Source organism: Anopheles merus, chromosome 2L (genome assembly GCF_017562075.2).
Source record: "Anopheles merus strain MAF chromosome 2L, AmerM5.1, whole genome shotgun sequence".
Taxonomy (NCBI): Eukaryota; Metazoa; Arthropoda; class Insecta; order Diptera; family Culicidae; genus Anopheles; species Anopheles merus.
This window is the reverse complement of record NC_054083.1, coordinates 1884638-1906428: the sequence shown is the minus strand read 5'-3', so window position 1 is coordinate 1906428 and position 21791 is coordinate 1884638. Positions and strand designations below refer to the sequence as shown.

Genomic DNA, 21791 nt, shown 5'->3' with positions numbered 1-21791 from the left:
CGAATACAGCGAAAAAATTCAGGTTAGGTGATAATTATTATAACAACTATGAATACATTTTGTGTATGTCGAAATATACCTTGCTTTTTTAAAAATCAGCTGTTTATCTGCGGCTCTACAACCTAGCACGCGAGCGCTCTGTCTATCAAAAATACGTAGCGAGAAGATCAGGGTAGATCGCGATCGATGGTGGGAGCGTTTTTCGATGGCATGGCATAGTGGAGTGCGATTCCTTTAAAACTAGGGCCAGGGGTAGCAAGAGGCATCAAAATGAGTAACTCTTTGCCACGCGGGAAGAATAACCCGTCCGGCAAAATGAGTGTATTTTTTGAGTGATTTGAGTTACCTCCCCCGTTAGCAGTTACTCTTGGAGGAATGAGTTACACCCTCGCGCGAGCCCTCCCCCTCCCCACCCGTAACGCACGGTGCGCTTTGCAGTTGTCAATGTGTTTGTGTTCTTTCGAGCCATGCGTGGTATGCTTAGCAGTGTGCGTGACATTTCAACGCGGTGCCATAGTTGTTTATTTTTATTGACAGCGGTAAACATTCACAGTTCAATTTTCATGTCGTGAACAACAAGCAATTTTGTCAGCGTTTTGTTCAAAGTTTTCTCTACGTCGCTTTTTTGAGATCTCTACAATTAAAAGAGTAAAAGTAAGTTAAACATATTTAGAGGGAAGTTAATGTGAAAAGTAAATAAAAACGTACCTATTTTGCTCTAGCAACATCATGTCTATGCCGACAAAGCAAGCGCGTCCGGAAGATCCAGATGATGTTGGTATGTTTTGCAGTGAAGAAGTTGTGCGAAACCCTACGTGCGTACAAGTGCTTCCAATAGTTAGTACCGTGGAGAATCAGCTAACAACATCTTCTGCTGCATCATATACGTTGACATCTTCCGGCGGTAATGTTTCGGTAGTTACGTTTCATACTGCCCCCAATGAACAGCCACCAATATCATCTGTTCCGTCGTCGGCGTTGAACGTTTCCGATGATGTTGCTGCTGCACTTGCACGTTTGTCAAGAAACGTTACTTGTGTTGCAATGCAGCAGCCAAATACATCTTCGACGATGATGCCAGCTGGTACAGTTGTTTGCCCCGGTAGACAGCAAATTCCATCATCTTCATTGGTGATGGCATCCTCTAGTCCGGATAGTGTTGTTGTGTCACGCCCGCCAGGATGTGTTGTGCATGCCGGAGCACAACGGTTGCCGTCGGCTGCAACGGTGGGGACAGCATCCAGTGGTGTTGTCGCTGCTGTTCATGCTGGAGGACAACGGCTTCCATCGGCTGCAACGGTGGTCCCAGAATCCAGGAGTGTTGTCGCTGCCGCCGGAGGACAACGGTTGCCGTTTCGATCAACAAACGCAACTTCCAGCGGTGTTGTTGTTTCTGCACGTCCGCCAGGAAGGGTTGTACACGCCAGAGAACAACGGTTGCCGTCGGCTGCAACGGTGGGTACAGCATCCAGTGGTGTTGTCGCTGCTGTTCATGCTGAAGGACAACGGCTTCCACCGGCTGCAGCGTTGGTCCCAGAATCCAGGAGTGTTGTCGCTACCGCCGGAGGGCAACGGTTGCCGTCGGCTGCAACAGTGGGAACAGCATCTGGAGGTGCTGCAGCTGCTGTTCATGCTGGAGGACAACTGCTTCCGTCGGCTGCAACTGTGGAGACAGCATCCAGGAGTGTTGTCGCTACCGCCGGAGGACAACGGTTGCCGTTGGCTTCAACGATAGTGACAGCATCCGGAGGTGTCGCTGCTGCAGCAAACCCGCCCGGAAGGGTTAAACGCACCGGAGGACAACGGTTGTCGTCGTCTGCAACAGTGATTGCAGCATCTGGAGGTGGTTTTGCTCCTGCGACACGCCCGCAAGGATATTCTGTCCATGCCGTAGGACAACGTTTGCCGTCATCTGCGTTGGCGAACACAACATCCAAAGGCGTTGTTGCTGCTGCAACACACCCACCAGGAAATGCTGTCCATGTTGGAGGACAACGGCTGCCGTCGGCTGCAACGGTGGTGACAGCATCTAGGAGTGTTGTCGCTGCCGCCGGAGGTCAACGGTTGCCGTCTGAATCAACAAACGCAACTTCCAGCGGTGTTGTTCCTGTTACTGCACGTCCGCCAGGAAGTGTTGTACACGCCAGAGGACAACGGTTGCCGTCGGCTGCAACAGTTGGGACAGCATCTTGTGGTGTTGTTGCTGCTGTTCATACTAGAGGACAACGGCTTCCGTCGGCTGCAACGGTGGAGACAGCCAAGAGTGTTGCCGCTGCCGCCGGAGGACAACTGTTGCCGTCTACATCACCAAAAGCAACTTCCAGTGGCGTTGTTGTTGCTACGGAACGCCCGCCAGGAAATGCTGTTGATTCTGGATTGCAACAGTTGACGTCGTCTGCAGCGGTGGTGACAGCATCTGGAGGTGTTGTGGCTGCTGCAGCAAAACCGCCAGGAATGGCTAAATGCTCCGCAGGACAACGGTTATCGTCGTCTGCAACTATTATTGCAGCATCCGGAGGTGGTTTTTCTGCTGCGACACGCCCGCAAGCAAGGATTGTCAGCGCAGATGTTCTCAAGCCAACATCAGCTGTATCAATGATGGAAGTTTCCAGCGATGATGCTTCTGCTGCAACACAGCCGCAAGAAGCAAGCCACCCGTCTTGCTGCTGTCCGCTTTGCCGAAAGCTGCTTATTAGACAGGATGCTCGAAATGCACAAATACTTGCTCTGTTAGATGGACTTTCTTTAACAATGAATCCTATGAAAGGACTTCGAAGGAATGTAAATACATTTAATATTACTGTAGTGTCCGACGTGCAGCAGCTAGATGAGCTGGAAGCTAATTTGGAAAATAATGAATTCTTTTTTTTTGTTATGTACAAAGAATCGATGCCGATATTACCAGTCAGGATGCATTCAATAGGTTACATGAGGCTTTGGATATCCTTTTCGATAGAACATTTTTCGCTTCTTGCAGTTGGAAAGGGTCATCTGGAAAAAAATACCGTTTTGTAATAACCGGCATGTATTACGTTTGCTTAGGGCTGTCGGAAAAAATCACTTAGGGATAGAAGTCGATGACCTTTTTGTAGAATAGTTTATGAAATCAAAGTTGGAGCATGCTACTCAACGCTTGAATTTGGAGGGTTCAAGGAAATCGACTTGTCACAATAGAAAATTTTTAAGTTAGTTAATTTAGTTAATTAAGATAGTTAACCTGTATACATATGTTATGTATTGCTGCTGTTCATACTAGAGGACAACGGCTTCCGTCGGCTGCAACGGTGGAGACAGCCAAGAGTGTTGCCGCTGCCGCCGGAGGACAACTGTTGCCGTCTACATCACCAAAAGCAACTTCCAGTGGCGTTGTTGTTGCTACGGAACGCCCGCCAGGAAATGCTGTTGTACACATGTCACATATGTACATATGAATATTTTTAAATTAACGTGTAATTCAAACTTTAGTCTTATCAATATGAGCTTAAGTAGCGTTAGTATAAGATGTTCATATTGATACCAAAGTTTATTTGAATTCTAGTCGAAAAATTATGCACTGCACTACTATCATTATAACATGTACATATTATTATAAGTAATGTTACTTTATGACATAGCTAATATGAACTATTATGATAAATATTATGAATTCTTGCCTTAACATATACAAATTTATATTAACTTTAAATGTGCAATCAAAATACTACCTAAATGCTTCATAACATGATACTAACATCTGTAAAATTAAGAGATTATGACGCGGTTGCTACGCTTTACAGGGTTTTCGAGGATTATATAGACATGTTCAGCGAGTTGTAGATTCGTTCAGGCATATAATAGACTCTTTCAGCGAGATATAGAATTGTTCGGAAGTAGGCGTAGACATTTTCGGTTATACTGTAGAGCTGTCACTTTCGTACCCCTTGGACTGCAAGTTGGATCATTCTCATCAGGAGGTAAACAAACTTTTTTCGAAAAAATAAGCTTTTTTCAACTAATTTATGTATTAAACAGCTTGGGTAATGATTATTAACTACTTTTAGGACTTTAAAGAATGAAAAATTGAACCCTGCGGCACAGTGTGTAAACAAAACAAATGACAGCTCTACAGAATCGCTGAACATGTCTACGCCTACTTCCGAACAATTCTATATCTCGCTGAAAGAGTCTATTATATACCTGAACGAATCTACAACTCGCTGAACATGTCTATATAATCCTCGAAAACCCTGTAAAAGTAATTTTCTGGCTGTAAGTTTCTAACATAAATACAAACATTTTGTTAGAAGAAACTGTCAGGAAGTATTTGAAAAATTATCTATGATGTATAAGGAAGTGAATGCATTTCATTGGATTTTTATTTATTTTGTGTAAGTAAACCGTATACAAACAAATAAATTTATGCAACGGACTGTGATCTGCAATCATATAACAATAATACAAAGATTAGTTACATGTTATACATAAATTAATATATATATATATCTTGACATGCAGTTCTTGACATGCTGGAGCTTACTTTCAAAGGGATAAGATGAAATGGTGTAAAGCGGGCCGAATTTGTCTACATCATCATACACATGCAACAAACTATGTATGTTGCTGGTGATGCAATGTTCGCCGTAGATAACACCATATTCTAAAACGAACTCTCTTAGCAAGCGTTTCGCCTCAAGCCAATCATTCTTATACACTTCGGATGATAACAATGTTACCGCACAGTAATACTTTATAAAATGGTCATACTGTACATCTGTTAATACATCCTTCAAAACGATAAAGCTCGCGTAATGCAGAAACATTTGGAACTCACTAGCTTTCCACAATCCAATGTCTTCAACAGAACGGAGTTTGCGATGAAACTCTAAAGGAAGTTCCCCCTCCTTCAGCAAAGCATCAATCTTGCTTATTGTTTCTTCAGACCACTTGGCACTCCCTCCTAATTTGCCTGATTTCCATCCTTTCAGCATTGTTCTTGTTACGCCGTAGTCAAAGAGGTGCAAACGATCTGCTATAATAATCTGCTTTATGATGTCAAAGTTCTTAAGATCCATGAGAAGCGTTTTTTCCCGATGATGTGCTCCGTAATTTGATTGGACGAAATCTTCATGCGTTCTTGCTGGATGATCCATTCCCGGGAAACATGTAACTCGGTGTGCGCTGTGATATCTTCCTTGTACCGTACATTTTTGGCAACCATGTGTGTGGTTGAAGTAAACTGAACCTGTGAGAAAATTTAAAAATATGCATTAATACACCTCATAAGTAAATAAGTCGCAAAAGCCTATAAAGGGACGTGTTTTTCCGTGCAGAACGTTATGCCAATAGAAGAGAAAGCAAATGTATCATTAAATTTAAGAAGATTTTTATAATTTACCTTTTATGAATGCTCGTGCTGGTGAGTCCGCGATGAAAGCTCTTACCTGTATTTCGATTGGCTTATTGGCTATTACAATGCCATTATCCATCAATCCATTTAGCTCGTCGACAAGCGGACGCAGATATTCCTCAACACTCTTTGGTTTCGATTCACCAAAAAAGTTGCCCACCATCAATACTGGAACTTCCGGCATTTCTTGAATGCTCATTAATATGGGCCAAAACTGTTTTCGAGTGCTCTTGTACAGTGGAAGTCCATCAATCGAAAAGTTCAACGAAAATTTGCTGACTCTTGGTGGCACATCGCTGTAAAGATACAAAATACAGACAAAAAACATATAATATTAGTAAAAAGTAATCATCGTATTTAAGACTATTGCTTTCTTACCGAAAGTGATCCTTGAGACCCGATCGTACCCCAGGGAACCAAAATTCTCCCCCTGCTATAGGGTACATTTCTTTTCCACATTGCCTTGTCTTAAGCAACGTGCGCGCATCTTTCGGCAGCTGGTAGTCCGTTTTTTACGTAAAATTTCTAATAGTCCATTTAGAGCTTGATGTGTTTGGTATGTTTTTAATGCCCAATTTCGAATACGCTCATCAAAAGGTTCCTCCTCGTGTTGAGACTCTTGTGTACTGTGCATAGTTTCCTCGGCTTCATCGTAATCTTCGTTGACCTCTTGATATACTTCCGTATCGTCGAATGCATCGATAGTAACCCAATCTCTGACGTATTCTTCTTGCAATATGTATTCATCAAATGGACAAGGATGATTCTCTGAAATGAGTAGATAAAAAAAATAAGTATTATAATTGTGTTTAATTTGCATTGGTCACAAATTTTAATTTTTTTATTTTGCACTTACCACAATGCGGGTGTTCACTGAACTCTAAATTTGACGTAGCTGTCTGAATTTTACTTGGCCCAGCTTCACTACTCTCTCCAAACAATTCAGCATCAAGCTTTTTATTATTGGCTTCTATGAATCTATACATGGATCCTGGCTTCCGTTGGTCTTTGGCCGACATTGTTGTGATTGAGTGAAATTCACGGCACGTTGAATATTTAAAATATACACTTGTATTATTCTGCACTTGTATTATAACAGTATTGCACAAAATTTATAACTGTACATAGCACGCATAACAACACCGAGTGAAACGACTGCCCGAATCGTATTGACACAAACAAAAATTGCGCGGGTTTTTATAAGACGGAAAAGAGGTAGGATTTTCTATTTTCTTATGTAACGGACTATTTAGTACCTTTATTTTAAGGTACTTATGTAACAGGATAAACACTAGCAAGTGTAATGTTTAGATATTTACCCATTGAATCCTTGTATAAACCAGGGTAATACTTTGATTTTTAGCAACACCATTATGCAGATACACAGGTAAAGAAAATTATTATTACATTTCTCTTGGGCAATGGCTATTTGATCAAAAGAACAAATTAACAGAACAATCTGAACTCATTGGTTGAACTTCGATTCCATGCCAACTATTGAGTATGTGCTTTTTAGTTGGCACGTTTTTTCATACAAAAAAATGAAATTTTTCTCGGCAGGCCATGAGATTTTTGTGAAATTAAAAAAAACCGGTATTCTGCTACAAACTATTGAATTCTGACTGTAGTTCAACGCTTTTTCGTTGGCATGCTTTTTCATTGAACACTTGATACTTGGTTGACAGTTCAATTTAAAAGCATGCGTTTGTATGGAAAATAGGGTTTGTTAAATTTCAAATTATTTATTAAAAGTTAACCATATGACTGGTCCAGATCGAACTATTTTAATTTTTTTTTCTTTTGCCTCAACAACCGGTGTCGATCAAGGCCTGGATGTACCACTTGTCGTGTTGGCTTTCAGTGACTTTTGGATAACCCCCCATAACGGTCTATTTGGGGCTTGAACCCATGACGAGCATGTTGTTAAGTCGTACGAGTTGACGAATGTACTATGAGACAGGTTTAAATAATTAATTAATTAATTAAATCATTAATTTTAATTTAGATTGTAATAATCACGCTCATAATAAAATTTGATCGTTTATGTTATGTCATAATATAATTTATGCATGCATTGTATGGTGGTCTCGCTTGAATTCCTCCAGCCAGGCGGGCATTCATAACCGGGATTCTAACAAAAGTGTTAACTGTCCTTTACTGCTCTCGTGGGTTCAGCTATACTTGACGATTAATTTTATGATACGATCCGGAGTCTCACGGAATCGATCCCGAACCATGGTTGCAGTAAGGGTTGCTAGATCACTTTAGGAATCAAATTCGACCTGTGGGTGCAGCGAGTTTGGGCCAACCCGAATAATCAGTAGGTACGTAAAAGTATAAGCATTTCCGACCCGGTGCTTGGGCCTACTTTACCTACTTGTACCTTTCGGGTCGACCCGAACGACTACTGGTCACTTACGGATGACTCTGACCCGGTAAGTTCGGATCGACCCGCTCATCACAAAGCCACGACGTACAAGCCAAGATGTACACGTGCGATCCCGGTTATTGCTGCACCCCAGATTTCGTTTGGCGTTCGCAACCCCATAATCTGCATGTCCGGTATGCTAACCACGGCAGCGAAATTAACTAGCCGCATATTAAACTATATAAACATAAAACACATTATATGCACAACGATATGCCACGATTTTTATTATTTTACCGGTACACAAGTGGATAGGCGGGGCAGGGAAATGGAATAACTCGGGTAAATAATAGTAAAAACACTTTTGTCACAAATCTAACATAATATTTGCATATGGCATAATTCTTTTACATTTGCAAAAAGAGCATATACCTCGATGCATGTTGTTGTTATTTACCTTTTTGTTGACTTTGTTAACATGATGTTTACCTCTTTGGCCGCGGTACAAACAGGCATAAATATTACTACAACACTTTGTTTTCCAACACTTTTCATATTTAAATTAACTGTGCACGTCGAAGTAACACTAAACACATTAATACACTTCACTATAACAAGTTTTTGTACACATTATCACGCAGAATCAAGGAGATTAAAAACATCAACATTCGAAACGTCAAACTTTGCCACTTTGTATGAAGTCAAATGTGGTAGTAAGAATGAGACAGACTGACCGGCAAAAATTGGGTGCAAATAAAAAAACGAGTTATCCAGCTGAAATAGCCGTCGACGCACGCACACAATCACACACGGCTTGTTCCAATACGCTGGGTTCGTGTTGTGTTAGTGACAAGCGCACTCAAAAAGCAAAGCGCGCTCTCACCGCAGCGCGTTTCTCCTTGCTTCCTCAAGCTTCCTCATACCCCTTGGCCTGAACAACTCAAAATTTGGGGTCTCATTGTTTGCGTGGACCTTCCGTTCGCATTCTGTTTTACACGCGCGCTTCACTAACACCAATACAAATACCGTGCTTTGACGAGCCGTCTGTGAATGTGTGTGTCTTCTTTCAGCGAGCTCAACAACTTGGAGCTGCTCGTCACATCGTGTTGTCTCGCTTACACTACAGCATCGAACCATCGCTTCGTGTGTTCCCCCTCCTACGCGTACAAAACCACCAGTACAGCGCGACGCTTTGTCGGAGATGGTTGTGCGCGTTTTGTTCTAAGTTCCGCGCGCAGTGGTTGTGCGCTGATGCGAATTTCGTTCAAAGTCTCGTGCACCGGTGTGTTTTGGTGAAGTGTGAAGTGAACAAACAATGTGCACAGACGCACATGCAGTGCGTGGATCGACAGGTAAGAATTTGCTGAACAGAGGCAACGCAGATTGTGGACAAGCTTCCCGCAGCCTGGCTCGACCCGGTACTTTACAGTATGACGCCATTCGTGAGTATGAAGGATTCTAAATGTGTTGTGAAAGTGTACTTTATGTTTCAATAAAGTGTTTAATGAAATAAAAATGACCGTGTTTGTGTTTGTTGTTAGAATAAGTGCGTACCCAAGTGCCACAAATCCACTAAACGACCACTAAACGGCTTCTAAACGACTCAAGTTCTCTACCTAAACGGAATATAGAAAGACTTCGTTTAGCAGACGCCAAACGACTCATGCATTCTAAAAATAGCAAAAAAGCTGGTGGCGCTATCTGTTGGTGGGATACCCCAACCAGTTGAGCTTCATCGCTTGGAGGAGAGCTTTCTCATTTCCTCTGTACTGTTGTATGGTTTCGCATTGAAGTTATGCATCGCTAGAACTAGAACGGCGATACGATTGTTTAAATACTAAACTCCAACGGAAACCACCAGCACTGAAGCAAGTGAGATTTGAGCAATGGTCATTGGTGTTGATACCCACGTATCTAACCACACAACCATTTATATAGATTTTTGCTCAGAAAGTTAGAAGGCTATATAGGTCATAATAAAATGCAACTTGTCGAAACACATTGCAAGAAAAGGATAGCAATATAATGATGAGTTGTAATACGCCATCTATTGATCAAACCAATGAAGCTGTGGAGCTTTCATTTTTTTTCTATGGATATTCAATTTTCCAGTCGTTTAAGCTTAATCTGTGGCGCTTGGGTATTTGCGATCGTGTCTATGCATGAAAGAAAACGAGAAACGAAAGAAACAAATATCTTTGGATGTGTTGGTAGCATGACTGGAAAGAACACGAACACATCGAGAACTGCAGAGCGCACCGTGCGTTCCGTGTGGGGAGGGGACGGGATCGCGCGAGGGTGTAACTCATTCCTCCAAGAGTAACTACTAACGTGGGACGGTACTCAAATCACTCAAAAAATACACTCATTTGACGGACGGGACCACGCAAACAATGAGACCCCAAATTTTGAGTGATTCAGGCCGAGGGGTATGAGGAAGCTTGAGGAAGCAAGGAGAAACGCGCTGCGGTGAGAGCACGCTTTGCTTTTTGAGTGCGCTTGTCACTAACACAAAACGAACCCAGCGTATTGGAACAAGCCGTGTGTGATTGTGTGCGTGCGTCGACGGCTATTTCAGCTGGATAACTCGTTTTTTTATTTGCACCCAATTTTTGCCGGTCAGTCTGTCTCATTCTTACTACCACATTTGACTTCATACAAAGTGGCAAAGTTTGACGTTTCGAATGTTGATGTTTTTAATCTCCTTGATTCTGCGTGATAATGTGTACAAAAACTTGTTATAGTGAAGTGTATTAATGTGTTTAGTGTTACTTCGACGTGCACAGTTAATTTAAATATGAAAAATGTTGGAAAACAAAGTGTTGTAGTGATATTTATGCCTGTTTGTACCGCGGCCAAAGAGGTAAACATCATGTTAACAAAGTCAACAAAAAGGTAAATAACAACAACATGCATCGAGGTATATGCTCTTTTTGCAAATGTAAAAGAATTATGCCATATCCAAATATTATGTTAGATTTGTGACAAAAGTGTTTGTACTATTATTTACCCGAGTTATTCAATTTCCCTCCCCCGCCCATCCACTTGTGTACCGGTAAAATAATAAAATTGTGGCATATCGTTGTGCATATAATGTGTTTTATGTTTATATAGTTTAAGATGCGGCTAGTTAATTTCGCTGCCGTGGTTAGCATACCGGACATGCAGATTATGGGGTTACGGACGCCAAACGAAATCTGGGGTGCAGCAATAACCGGGATCGCACGTGTACATCTTGGCTTGTACGTCGTGGTTTTGTGATGAGCGGGTCGATCCGAACTTACCGGGTCAGAGTCATCCGTAAGTGAACAGTAGTCGTTCGGGTCGACCCAAAAGGTACAAGTAGGTAAAGTAAGCCCAAGCAACGGGTCGAAAATGCTTATACTTTTACGTACCTACTGATTATTCGGGTTGACCCAAACTCGCTGCACCCACAGGTCGAATTTGATTCCTAAAGTGATCTAGCAACCCTTACTGCAACCATGGTTCGGGATCGATTCCGTGAGACTCCGGATCGTATCGTAAAATTAATCGTATGACCCACCCCCAACCCCAAATAGACCGTGCCGCCATACGTAGGACTGACTATCCTGCTATGGGGGGTTATCCAAAAGTCACTGAAAGCCAACACGACAAGTGGTACAGCTAGGCCTTGATCGACACCGGTTGTTGAGTCGAAAGAAAAAAAAATTAAAATAGTTCTATCTGGACCAGTCATATGGTTAACTTTTAATAAATAATTTGAAATTTAACAAACCCTATTTTCCATACAAACGCATGCTTTTAAATTGAACTGTCAACCAAGTATCAAGTGTTCAATGAAAAAGCATGCCAACGAATAAGCGTTGAACTACAGTCAGAGTTCAATAGTTTGTATCAGAATACCGGATTTTTTTTAATTTCACAAAAATCTCATGGCCTGCCGAGAAAAATTTCATTTTTTTGTATGGAAAAACGTGCCAACTAAAAAGCACATACTCAATAGTTGGCAGGGAATCGAAGTTCAACCAATTGTGGTGTTTGGAATTATTGTTGTTGGTTCGGTACGGGTTCGCGTCATAGGCCTAGTGGCAGCGCTGAGTTAGCACTTCGCGATTGGCGCGGTAAACTAATCGAACTTGACCTTGCGTAACAATTGAAATCAATCTGCGTCAGGTGAAAAGCGAACTTCCAGTTATGCTAAACCGTGGGAACGACGTTATGCCACTTAGCATACGTTAACCTTTCGGATTGGGGTTTTGCTGACCGGCCAGCTGATACACGGTGCGTTTGTTGGAGACAGTAGAGCCTTACCTTGGGTAGGGGGACAATACTGCTCATAAGTGAGTTGAAGGGACAAGATGTACGATCCTATGTCCGATCAGAACTGACCTTCTGTCCGTTCTGATAGCTTTATTTATACTCCCATCTTAAGAAAGCTAGCGTACATTCGTTCACCAGATGTTTACGCTCGTAACTTTCTCTTTCGCAACTTGATGCGTTTTGACAAACGCATGTTTGTCAAGAGGGTCGCCTTCCTGGTGGGCTTTTACAATTTACAATGTTTTGCTTAAGGTCTAATGCGTTTCTTATGCTAATTGTTCTTCCTTATTTATGACCTACTTTGGAGGTCTTCCTTGTTTATTTCCTACTTGAGTGGTGCGACCACCATGGTAAAACACGGAACTGCGTGTGCAGTAAAGCACGGGACGCATGTGCAGTGTTTTACTCGGCTGTTAGCATTCATGCGTCAAGCGGGTACGCGATAGCATGGATGCTACACCTCCACCCTCCGGAAGAATAACGTAATCTAAATGGAGTTATTCTCACATTTTAATTGCTCTATTCTTATGAACTATTTGGGTTTGTCCCTTTTGATCCTTAATAGTTACATTAGTTCCATCTATTTTGATTACTGTATATGGCCCTTTATAAATTGGGTCCAGTTTTCTCCTATTCTCATTCGTTATTGCTATTTCGTTATTAATTTGTAAATCTATTGGATTTACTTTTACTTGCTGGCTTATTCTTTTATCTTTTTCTCTTTCCATAAAACTTCTTGTTCTATCGTGTGCCAATTTTAATCGATATTTTAGTTCCTGCGAGTAATCTTCGTAATTGTAGATGGGATTACTGTGGTTTGATATTTCGTGTTGTATTTTCTCTCTTCTTCCAAAAACTAACTCAAATGGAGTGTATCCATGTTCTAAATTTGGCGTAGTATTATACGAAAATGTGTAATAGCTAATCCATTCATCCCAGTTGTCTTTATGTTCATTAGTGTATATCCTAAGATATTCGTTAAGGCATTTGTGGTTACGCTCTAGCGCTCCTATGGTTTGAGGATGGTAAGCCGTGGCAAATTTGTGTTCTATTTTAAGTATATCTGTTATGTTGTTAAATACATCGTTTTTATACTCTGTACCCATATCTGTTCTAATTTGTGATACGTGTGTTCCGTATATCAGCATAAATTGTTCTACTATAGCTCTAGCAATCGTGCTGGCTTCTTTGTTTGGTATCGCAATTATGGTTATGTGTTTTGTGAAATTACATTGTATTGTTACAGCGTATCTTTTTCCTTTGTATGTCTTTGGAAAAGGTCCTACTGTATCTATAGATATAGTTTGAAACGGTTGGTATGGTGTATCTGTTTTTACAAATTTTTCAATCGTTTTTTGTTGGTGTTTGTTTAGTTTACAAAGTTTACAATTGTTAACGTATTCCTTTATGATTCTTTTCATGTTATTCCATTTAAATTCTCTTCTAATCTTTTTAAACATCCTAGTTTGTCCTAGATGACCTCCCGTAGGTGTTTCATGATTATTTTTGAGTATATTCGTTATTTCCTCCTGATTTGTTATCTCTTTTTGATTTTCATAGATTTTTATTTCGAGATTTATTAGACTTTCGTTGGCAATTTTCTTCGCATCTTCTACGCTGATTTTTTCAAATAGCTTGTGTTTATTGGATATAGCGAAAATTTTTAATTTGGCCGCCTTGGCTTTTCGCTCTAGTATCCGGAAAAATTGCACTAATGCAGAGTTTTCCTTTCTTTTATAGAAGTCCTTTACTAATAAAGGCTCTTCCTTTCCTATATCGCCCTTGAGGTAAAAGTCTCTTACTAATAGGAGAACTTTAGTTTTATTTTTGTTTAAAACCTTTCCTGCTAGCTCAATAGTGTTTTCGTTTTCCTTCACCTCAACTTGTAGTTTTGGCACGTCCTCGATTTCCTCGAATGAAAGAGAGTGATACATTTTCGGCTGTTTTTGCGCTAAAGTATCTGTAACTTTATCTGTAGCGTTCTGCTTCACCATTGATCTTGTCAGCACGTTGATGTTTTTAATGTCATCTGACGTGATGTTGATACGGGATAGAGCGTCTGCAACTACATTCTGTTCTCCTTTCACATGTTCGATTATAAAGTCGAATTCTTCAAGATCTAGACGGATTCTTGTCAATTTGGAAGAAGGGTTCTTCATTCCAAACAAATATACCAGAGGTCTATGGTCCGTTTTTACTCTAAACCTTGTGCCGAAAAGATACGGTCTGAAGTGTTCTATTGCCCAATGAATTGCTAGTAATTCTTTCTCTATGATTGCCTTATTGCTTTCTCCCTTTGTGAAGGTCCGACTTGCAAAAGCGATTGGAAGTTCAGTACCATCGTGTGTTTGCGATAATACTGCTCCGCAAGCTGTTGTTGACGCATCGGTTGTTAATATAAACTCCTTTTCGAAATCTGGATATTGCAAAATTTTAGGATTTATCAGTGCGTCCTTTAGGTATTCAAATGCCGCTTGGCATTCCGGGGTCCATTCAAATGTTACTTTTTTGCGCAGCAGATTATTAAGTGGTTGTGCCTTTTCTGAGAAATTTGGCACAAACTTTCTATAATAATTGCAGAAAGCAACAAATCTCCTAACTTCATCCGCGTTTGTAGGTACCGGGTATTTTCTTACGCTGTCGTACTTAGAGTCGTCAGGCAAAATTCCTTTATCAGTAATTTTGTGCCCTAAGTATGTAACCTCTTTTTTGAAAAAATGGCTTTTTTCAGGGTTCAATTTTAAATTGTATTGCCTTAGTTTTCCAAACACTTGTCGTAAATTTTTCAAGTGTTGGTTCTCCGAGCATCCAATGACAACTATGTCGTCTACATAAACGAACGCGCATTCTGGGGGAAGCCCAGTCATGGCCATGGTCATCATTCTTTGGAAGCTGTTAGGGGATATATTAAGTCCAAACGGAAGCCTTTTGAAATGGTAGTGGCCATCTGGTGTAGAAAAAGCGGTGTATTTTTTCGAATTTTCTGCCAGTGGAATCTGGTGGAAACCAGACATCAGATCAAGTGTGCTGAAAAATTTAGCACGTCTTAATTGGTCTAGTATTGTATCAATGCGGGGCATTGGAAATTTATCGTGTAATATTTTCTTGTTTAATTGTCGGAAATCGACCACTAGTCTCCATTTCTTCTCTGTTGAAGATTTTTTTGGTACGAGCAAAATTGGTGAGTTGTAGTGCGACACTGAGGGTTCGATGATGTCGTCCTCTAACATTTTGCCGACTTGCTCCTTTATTTCCGGTAGCTGTGCGTGATTTTGTTTATAATTTGGTATGTATACCGGAGCTTTATCTTCTAGTCTTATTTTTTGCTCGTAGAAGTTATTAACTGTTAGTTTATCCCCGGGTAGATGGAATATGTCATTAAATTCCATCAGCAAATTATTGAAAGCAATACCTGTATTTTTAGAGCAGTTACTAGTTTGTACTGCGTTTTTTAAATTTTCCACCCTGTTTTCATTGTTGAGTTGATTTTGTACCACGTCGTATTGATCTAGGGGAATTGTTCTTAGGTGGTTGATTCTAACCAGCTTTGGCTCGTCTGAAGTGTTAATTATTTTCACGTAAGGTGAGTTTTCATTAACGATGCAATTTCCAACTAGAACATCCTTTTGGAGTTCTTGTGCGCATACCACTTCGTCTCTTCTGAGCTTATTTAAAATTTTTACCTCTTTGATAATTTCGCATCTAAGGGGCATTAAAGTTTTGCCCTCTAGCGTATCTTCCATGGGAATCTCCAGATCTTCTCCTTCATATTTAATTTGTAGAATCCATAGATAATAATCTATCCTGCATTGGTAGCTGGTATAAAAATCCCTACCTAAAATTCCATCAAACGGAATGGGAAAATCCTGAGGAACTATATGAAATTCCTGGAAAACACTTTGTCCTTCGACTAAAATGTCTGTATATGTAGAACCATGGGAAATAATTGTTCCTTGGCCTATTCCCTGAATGTCACAGTTATCTTTAGGTTGATATACCTGTTTTTTTCACAAATTGTCCTTTTATAATACAAATATCAGATCCAGTGTCGACTAGAAGAGTACAGATGGAATCTTATAATCCTAACTTAACTTTAACGAAGTTGGATTTTTTATGTTTATTGTGTATGTTGACCGTACACAGTTTGCTGTTAATGATCGGGATGGTTTTAATTCGCCTCCGCGTATCTCACCTCCCTCTGGTTCTGTCCTGAAAAATTGTTTTGTTGTGTTGGTTGGGGATTAGACCTCCAATTTTGCTGAGGTCTTTCTCTCCAGCTTTGAGGTTTCTGTTCCCTCTAGTTTTGTGCGGGCTTTTTCCAGTTCTTGGCGATTTCTCGTTGTGGGGGAGAGGGATCATTTACTTGATATGATTCCGCCTTATTGACGGCCTCGATTGCCTGTCCTAAGGAGGCGAAATTTCCCGACATTACAATCGTTTGGTATTGTTCCTTTCTTAGACCAGTGACTAGGGCTTGCATTCCCGCCCTATTTGCCTTTTCGGTGGCTCTTGCTGCTGGCGTTTCCTCCTCCAGATAAGCATTTTCGAGTTGTCTAGTCAACTCTACTATTTCTTCCCCAAAAGCCTTTGCTGTTCCCTTTTGTGTAGTTCTTTTTATGATCTCCACGAGATCTTCTGGTGTTTTCTTTGATATGCATTTTGTCGATATTTTTTCTATGATGGTTTGGATATTTGAAGGGTTTTCTCCTACCACTGTAAGGGCTTTTCCCCTTAATTTTGATACAACGACGCAAACAGCGATCCCGTTGTTTGCGTCTTTCACTACGGCCTTTAACGCTTTTAAGGCTGCAATAAATGTCACAGCTTCTTTTTCGTTGCCGTTGTATGTCGGCACTAGTGCCGACGCGATTTTAATGATTTCTACTGGCGAAGTCATTGTTTGTGAAACTTTATCCAGACTTTTTTTCTCGTGAAATTGGACGAGTTCCGTCAATTCACAGTAGATTTTTCTACTGCTTCTTACCAGATTATTTAGTTCGTCCTCTTTTATTTTTCCTTCGAGTTTGACAAGGTCGATTTGTAATTTTTCGTACCCGTCGCTAATTTGTTTTTTTTTTATTATTTTAATCTGACACGACCTAAAAGTTTTTGCAATGTCTTTTAGCCGGTCTTTAATGTTTTCTAAATTTGATATATGCTCCGTTAGTGAAGATGCCATGAAATAATTTGACTATCACTTTTTTTTTTGTTTAATTATCTATGATCTCATTTATTGCGAGAGCCTTAACAATTTGGACTGTGGCTGCCGCCGTATCCAACGCTTCTTTTCTTGGTGTAGCCCTCTTACAGAAAATGACGCTTTCTGTAGACGCGAGAATTTTGGAAAGGTTTACCTTCTCGTGTTCATTGAACATCCATTTCACGAACTGCAGTGCTTTTCTGTAGTTACTGCGTGTTGCTTGTTGTTGTTTCTTGATGCTTGCTCGCATCTCATCTGGTCTGTTTCCTGCGTCTGGTTTTCGTTGTCGCTTTCTTCCTGCAGATGCTGCCTCGGCTTTGAAGGGGTTGTTTTTGTGTTGTTGCCTTACTGCGTGGTTTCTTCCGGCTGGTCGCTGTGCTTCCTGTGGTGCTCGGGTTGGAATGTGCACTTTTCACTCACTCACTTGGTATTTATACCTTTTTACTTTGGCAGTGACAAAACTTTGATGGCTTGTTTGTGTGCCTGTGCCTTAACCATTCTGTATAATGTTTTGAATAACTTAACTACGCAAATTATGATCATAAGAGCCAGAATCAAATTTAGTTTGAGTTCGTGGGCTTCGTGTTGCTCCGTATGAATGTTCTGGGTTTGCACAATAGTTAAGTCGTTGTTTCCTTTCACATCCGTTTCCGGTTTCGAGTTATCATTACCCATACTAGCTTTGTATGTGTTTTCACTAAATAAGTTTAACGGCACAAACACTGCACTTATTGTTTGTAACTCACTTCCGCGCTTCGCTTGCGGTCTCAAGTTCACTTTTGTTTTTACAACCTGCGACACTGCACTTGTTGCTTATTGTCGATGTTTATAAACACTGCTCTTGCTATGGTTTGCACCTGATAGTCACTTGTTTCTCACGCTTTTGCTCGATTTTTGTTTACGCGCACTTATTTGGGACGATATGTCGATTGCTTACGCGCACTTGTTTAAACTGTCACGGTCGCCATGTGGTGTTTGGAATTATTGTTGTTGGTTCGGTACGGGTTCGCGTCATAGGCCTAGTGGCAGCGCTGAGTTAGCACTTCGCGATTGGCGCGGTAAACTAATCGAACTTGACCTTGCGTAACAATTGAAATCAATCTGCGTCAGGTGAAAAGCGAACTTCCAGTTATGCTAAACCGTGGGAACGACGTTATGCCACTTAGCATACGTTAACCTTTCGGATTGGGGTTTTGCTGACCGGCCAGCTGATACACGGTGCGTTTGTTGGAGACAGTAGAGCCTTACCTTGGGTAGGGGGACAATACTGCTCATAAGTGAGTTGAAGGGACAAGATGTACGATCCTATGTCCGATCAGAACTGACCTTCTGTCCGTTCTGATAGCTTTATTTATACTCCCATCTTAAGAAAGCTAGCGTACATTCGTTCACCAGATGTTTACGCTCGTAACTTTCTCTTTCGCAACTTGATGCGTTTTGACAAACGCATGTTTGTCAAGAGGGTCGCCTTCCTGGTGGGCTTTTACAATTTACAATGTTTTGCTTAAGGTCTAATGCGTTTCTTATGCTAATTGTTCTTCCTTATTTATGACCTACTTTGGAGGTCTTCCTTGTTTATTTCCTACTTGGGTGGTGCGACCACCATGGTAAAACACGGAACTGCGTGTGCAGTAAAGCACGGGACGCATGTGCAGTGTTTTACTCGGCTGTTAGCATTCATGCGTCAAGCGGGTACGCGATAGCATGGATGCTACACAATGAGTTCAGACTGTATTGCATTCTGATTGTTCTGTTGATTTGTACTTTTGATCAAATAGCCATTGCACAAGAGAAATGCAACAATAATTTTCTTTACCTGTGTATCTGTCCTGCATAATTGTGTTGCTAAAAATCAAAGTATTACCCTGGTTTATACAAGGATTCACTGGGTAAATATCTTAACATTACACCTGCTAGTGTTTATCCTGTTACATAAGTACCTTAAAATAAAGGTACTAAATAGTCCGTTACATAAGAAAATAGAAAATCCTACCTCTTTTCTGTCTTATAGAAACCCGCGCAATTTATGTTTGTGTTAATCCGATTTAGGCAGTCGTTTCACTCGGTGTTGTTATGCGTGCTCTGTACAGTTATAAATTTTGTGCAATACTGTTATAATACAAGTGCAGAATAATACAAGTGTTTATTTTAAATATTCAATGTGCCGCGAATTTCACTCAATCACGACAATGTAAGCCCAAAGACAAGCGCAAGTCAGGATCCACGTATAGATTCATAGTAGCCAATAATAAAAAGCTTGATACTGAATTGTTTGGAGAGATTAGTGAAGCTGGGCCAAGTAAAATTCAGACAGCTACGTCAAATGTAGAGTTCAGTGAACACCCGCATTGTGGTAAGTGCAAAATAAAAAAATTAAAATTTGTGACCAATGCAAATTAAACACAATTATAATACTTATTTTTTTATCTACTCATTGCAGAGAACCCTCCTTGTCTATTTGATGAATACATCTTGCAAGAAGAATACGTCAGTGATTGGGTTACTATCGATGCATTCGACGATACGGAAGTATATGAAGAGGTCAACGAAGATTACGATGAAGCCGAGGAAACTATGCACAGTACACAAGAGTCTCAACACGAGGAGGAACCTTTTGATGAGCGTATTCGAAATTGGGCATTAAAAACATACCAAACACATCAAGCTCTAAATGGACTATTAGAAATTTTACGTAAAAAAACGGACTACCAGCTGCCGAAAGATGCGCGCACGTTGCTTAAGACAAGGCAATGTGGAAAAGAAATGTACCCTATAGCAGGGGGAGAATTTTGGTTCCCTGGGGTACGATCGGGTCTCAAGGATCACTTTCGGTAAGAAAGCAATAGTCTTAAATACGATGATTACTTTTTACTAATATTATATGTTTTTTGTCTGTATTTTGTATCTTTACAGCGATGTGCCACCAAGAGTCAGCAAATTTTCGTTGAACTTTTCGATTGATGGACTTCCACTGCACAAGAGCACTCGAAAACAGTTTTGGCCCATATTAATGAGCATTCAAGAAATGCCGGAAGTTCCAGTATTGATGGTTGGCAACTTTTTTGGTGAATCGAAACCAAAGAGTGTTGAGGAATATCTGCGTCCGCTTGTCGACGAGCTAAATGGGTTGATGGATAATGGCATTGTAATAGCCAATCAGCCAATCGAAATACACGTAAGAGCTTTCATCGCGGACTCACCAGCACGAGCATTCATAAAAGGTAAATTATAAAAATCTTCTTAAATTTAATGATACATTTGCTTTCTCTTCTATTGGCATAACGTTCTGCGCGGAAAAAAACGTCCCTTTATAGGCTTTTGCGACTTATTTACTTATGAGGTGTATTAATGCATATTTTTAAATTTTCTCACAGGTTCAGTTTACTTCAACCACACACATGGTTGCCAAAAATGTACGGTACAAGGAAGATATCACAGCGCACACCGAGTTACATGTTTCCCGGGAATGGATCATCCAGCAAGAACGCATGAAGATTTCGTCCAATCAAATTACGGAGCACATCATCGGGAAAAAACGCTTCTCATGGATCTTAAGAACTTTGACATCATAAAGCAGATTATTATAGCAGATCGTTTGCACCTCTTTGACTACGGCGTAACAAGAACAATGCTGAAAGGATGGAAATCAGGCAAATTAGGAGGGAGTGCCAAGTGGTCTGAAGAAACAATAAGCAAGATTGATGCTTTGCTGAAGGAGGGGGAACTTCCTTTAGAGTTTCATCGCAAACTCCGTTCTGTTGAAGACATTGGATTGTGGAAAGCTAGTGAGTTCCAAATGTTTCTGCATTACGCGAGCTTTATCGTTTTGAAGGATGTATTAACAGATGTACAGTATGACCATTTTATGAAGTATTACTGTGCGGTAACATTGTTATCATCCGAAGTGTATAAGAATGATTGGCTTGAGGCGAAACGCTTGCTAAGAGAGTTCGTTTTAGAATATGGTGTTATCTACGGCGAACATTGCATCACCAGCAACATACATAGTTTGTTGCATGTGTATGATGATGTAGACAAATTCGGCCCGCTTTACACCATTTCATCTTATCCCTTTGAAAGTAAGCTCCAGCATGTCAAGAACTGTCTTCGAAACGGTCATAAGGTTTTGGTGCAGGCTGCAAATAGGATATCGGAGCATAAACCACGTAATGCGTCATCAAGTACAGCAAAGGGGCCGTTCATAAATTACGTAACGCTGAAATTGGGATTTTTCGACCCCCTCCCCCCCTATCGTAACAAAACGTAACGTTGGAGGAGACCCCCCTTCCAAAATTACGTAACACATGATCGAACACACCCCCCCCTTAATTTGGTTTTGCATCAACAAATACAAAAAAATATGGGTTTATATTTTTTTATTTGATTGCTTTTATAAAGTATGCAGAGTTGTTTTTGTTGAGATACCAATTCAATACGTGGAAACCGTGCTTAGTGTATTCACATATACAACTGTACACTTGTAAATATCTTGAACTAGAATGTAGAATAAAAACTCTCTGTTGAGCATTGGCAAT

The 21791-nt window shown here is 40.6% G+C and overlaps 2 protein-coding genes across 2 annotated transcripts in view; one reads left to right on the top strand and one right to left on the bottom strand.

Annotated features, from left to right (window-relative positions):
• Positions 1-21523, top strand: part of LOC121594878 — a 28991-nt gene extending 7468 nt beyond the window's left edge. The window contains exons 2-4 of the mRNA XM_041918649.1: positions 19697-20087; positions 20170-20477; positions 20631-21523. Of these exons, the coding sequence (XP_041774583.1) occupies positions 19831-20087; positions 20170-20477; positions 20631-21523 (1458 nt within the window). The 5' untranslated portion in view covers positions 19697-19830. The remainder of the gene's footprint in view (positions 1-19696; positions 20088-20169; positions 20478-20630) is intronic.
• LOC121594879 lies at positions 2917-5891 on the bottom strand. The gene is made up of 4 exons (XM_041918650.1): positions 5765-5891; positions 5375-5682; positions 4517-5221; positions 2917-3044 (listed from the first exon to the last, which is right to left on the bottom strand). The coding sequence occupies exons 1-4, from the start codon at positions 5830-5832 to the stop codon at positions 2917-2919; spliced, it is 1209 nt and encodes a 402-aa protein (XP_041774584.1). The 5' UTR covers positions 5833-5891.
• Positions 21524-21791: the final 268 nt, after the last annotated feature.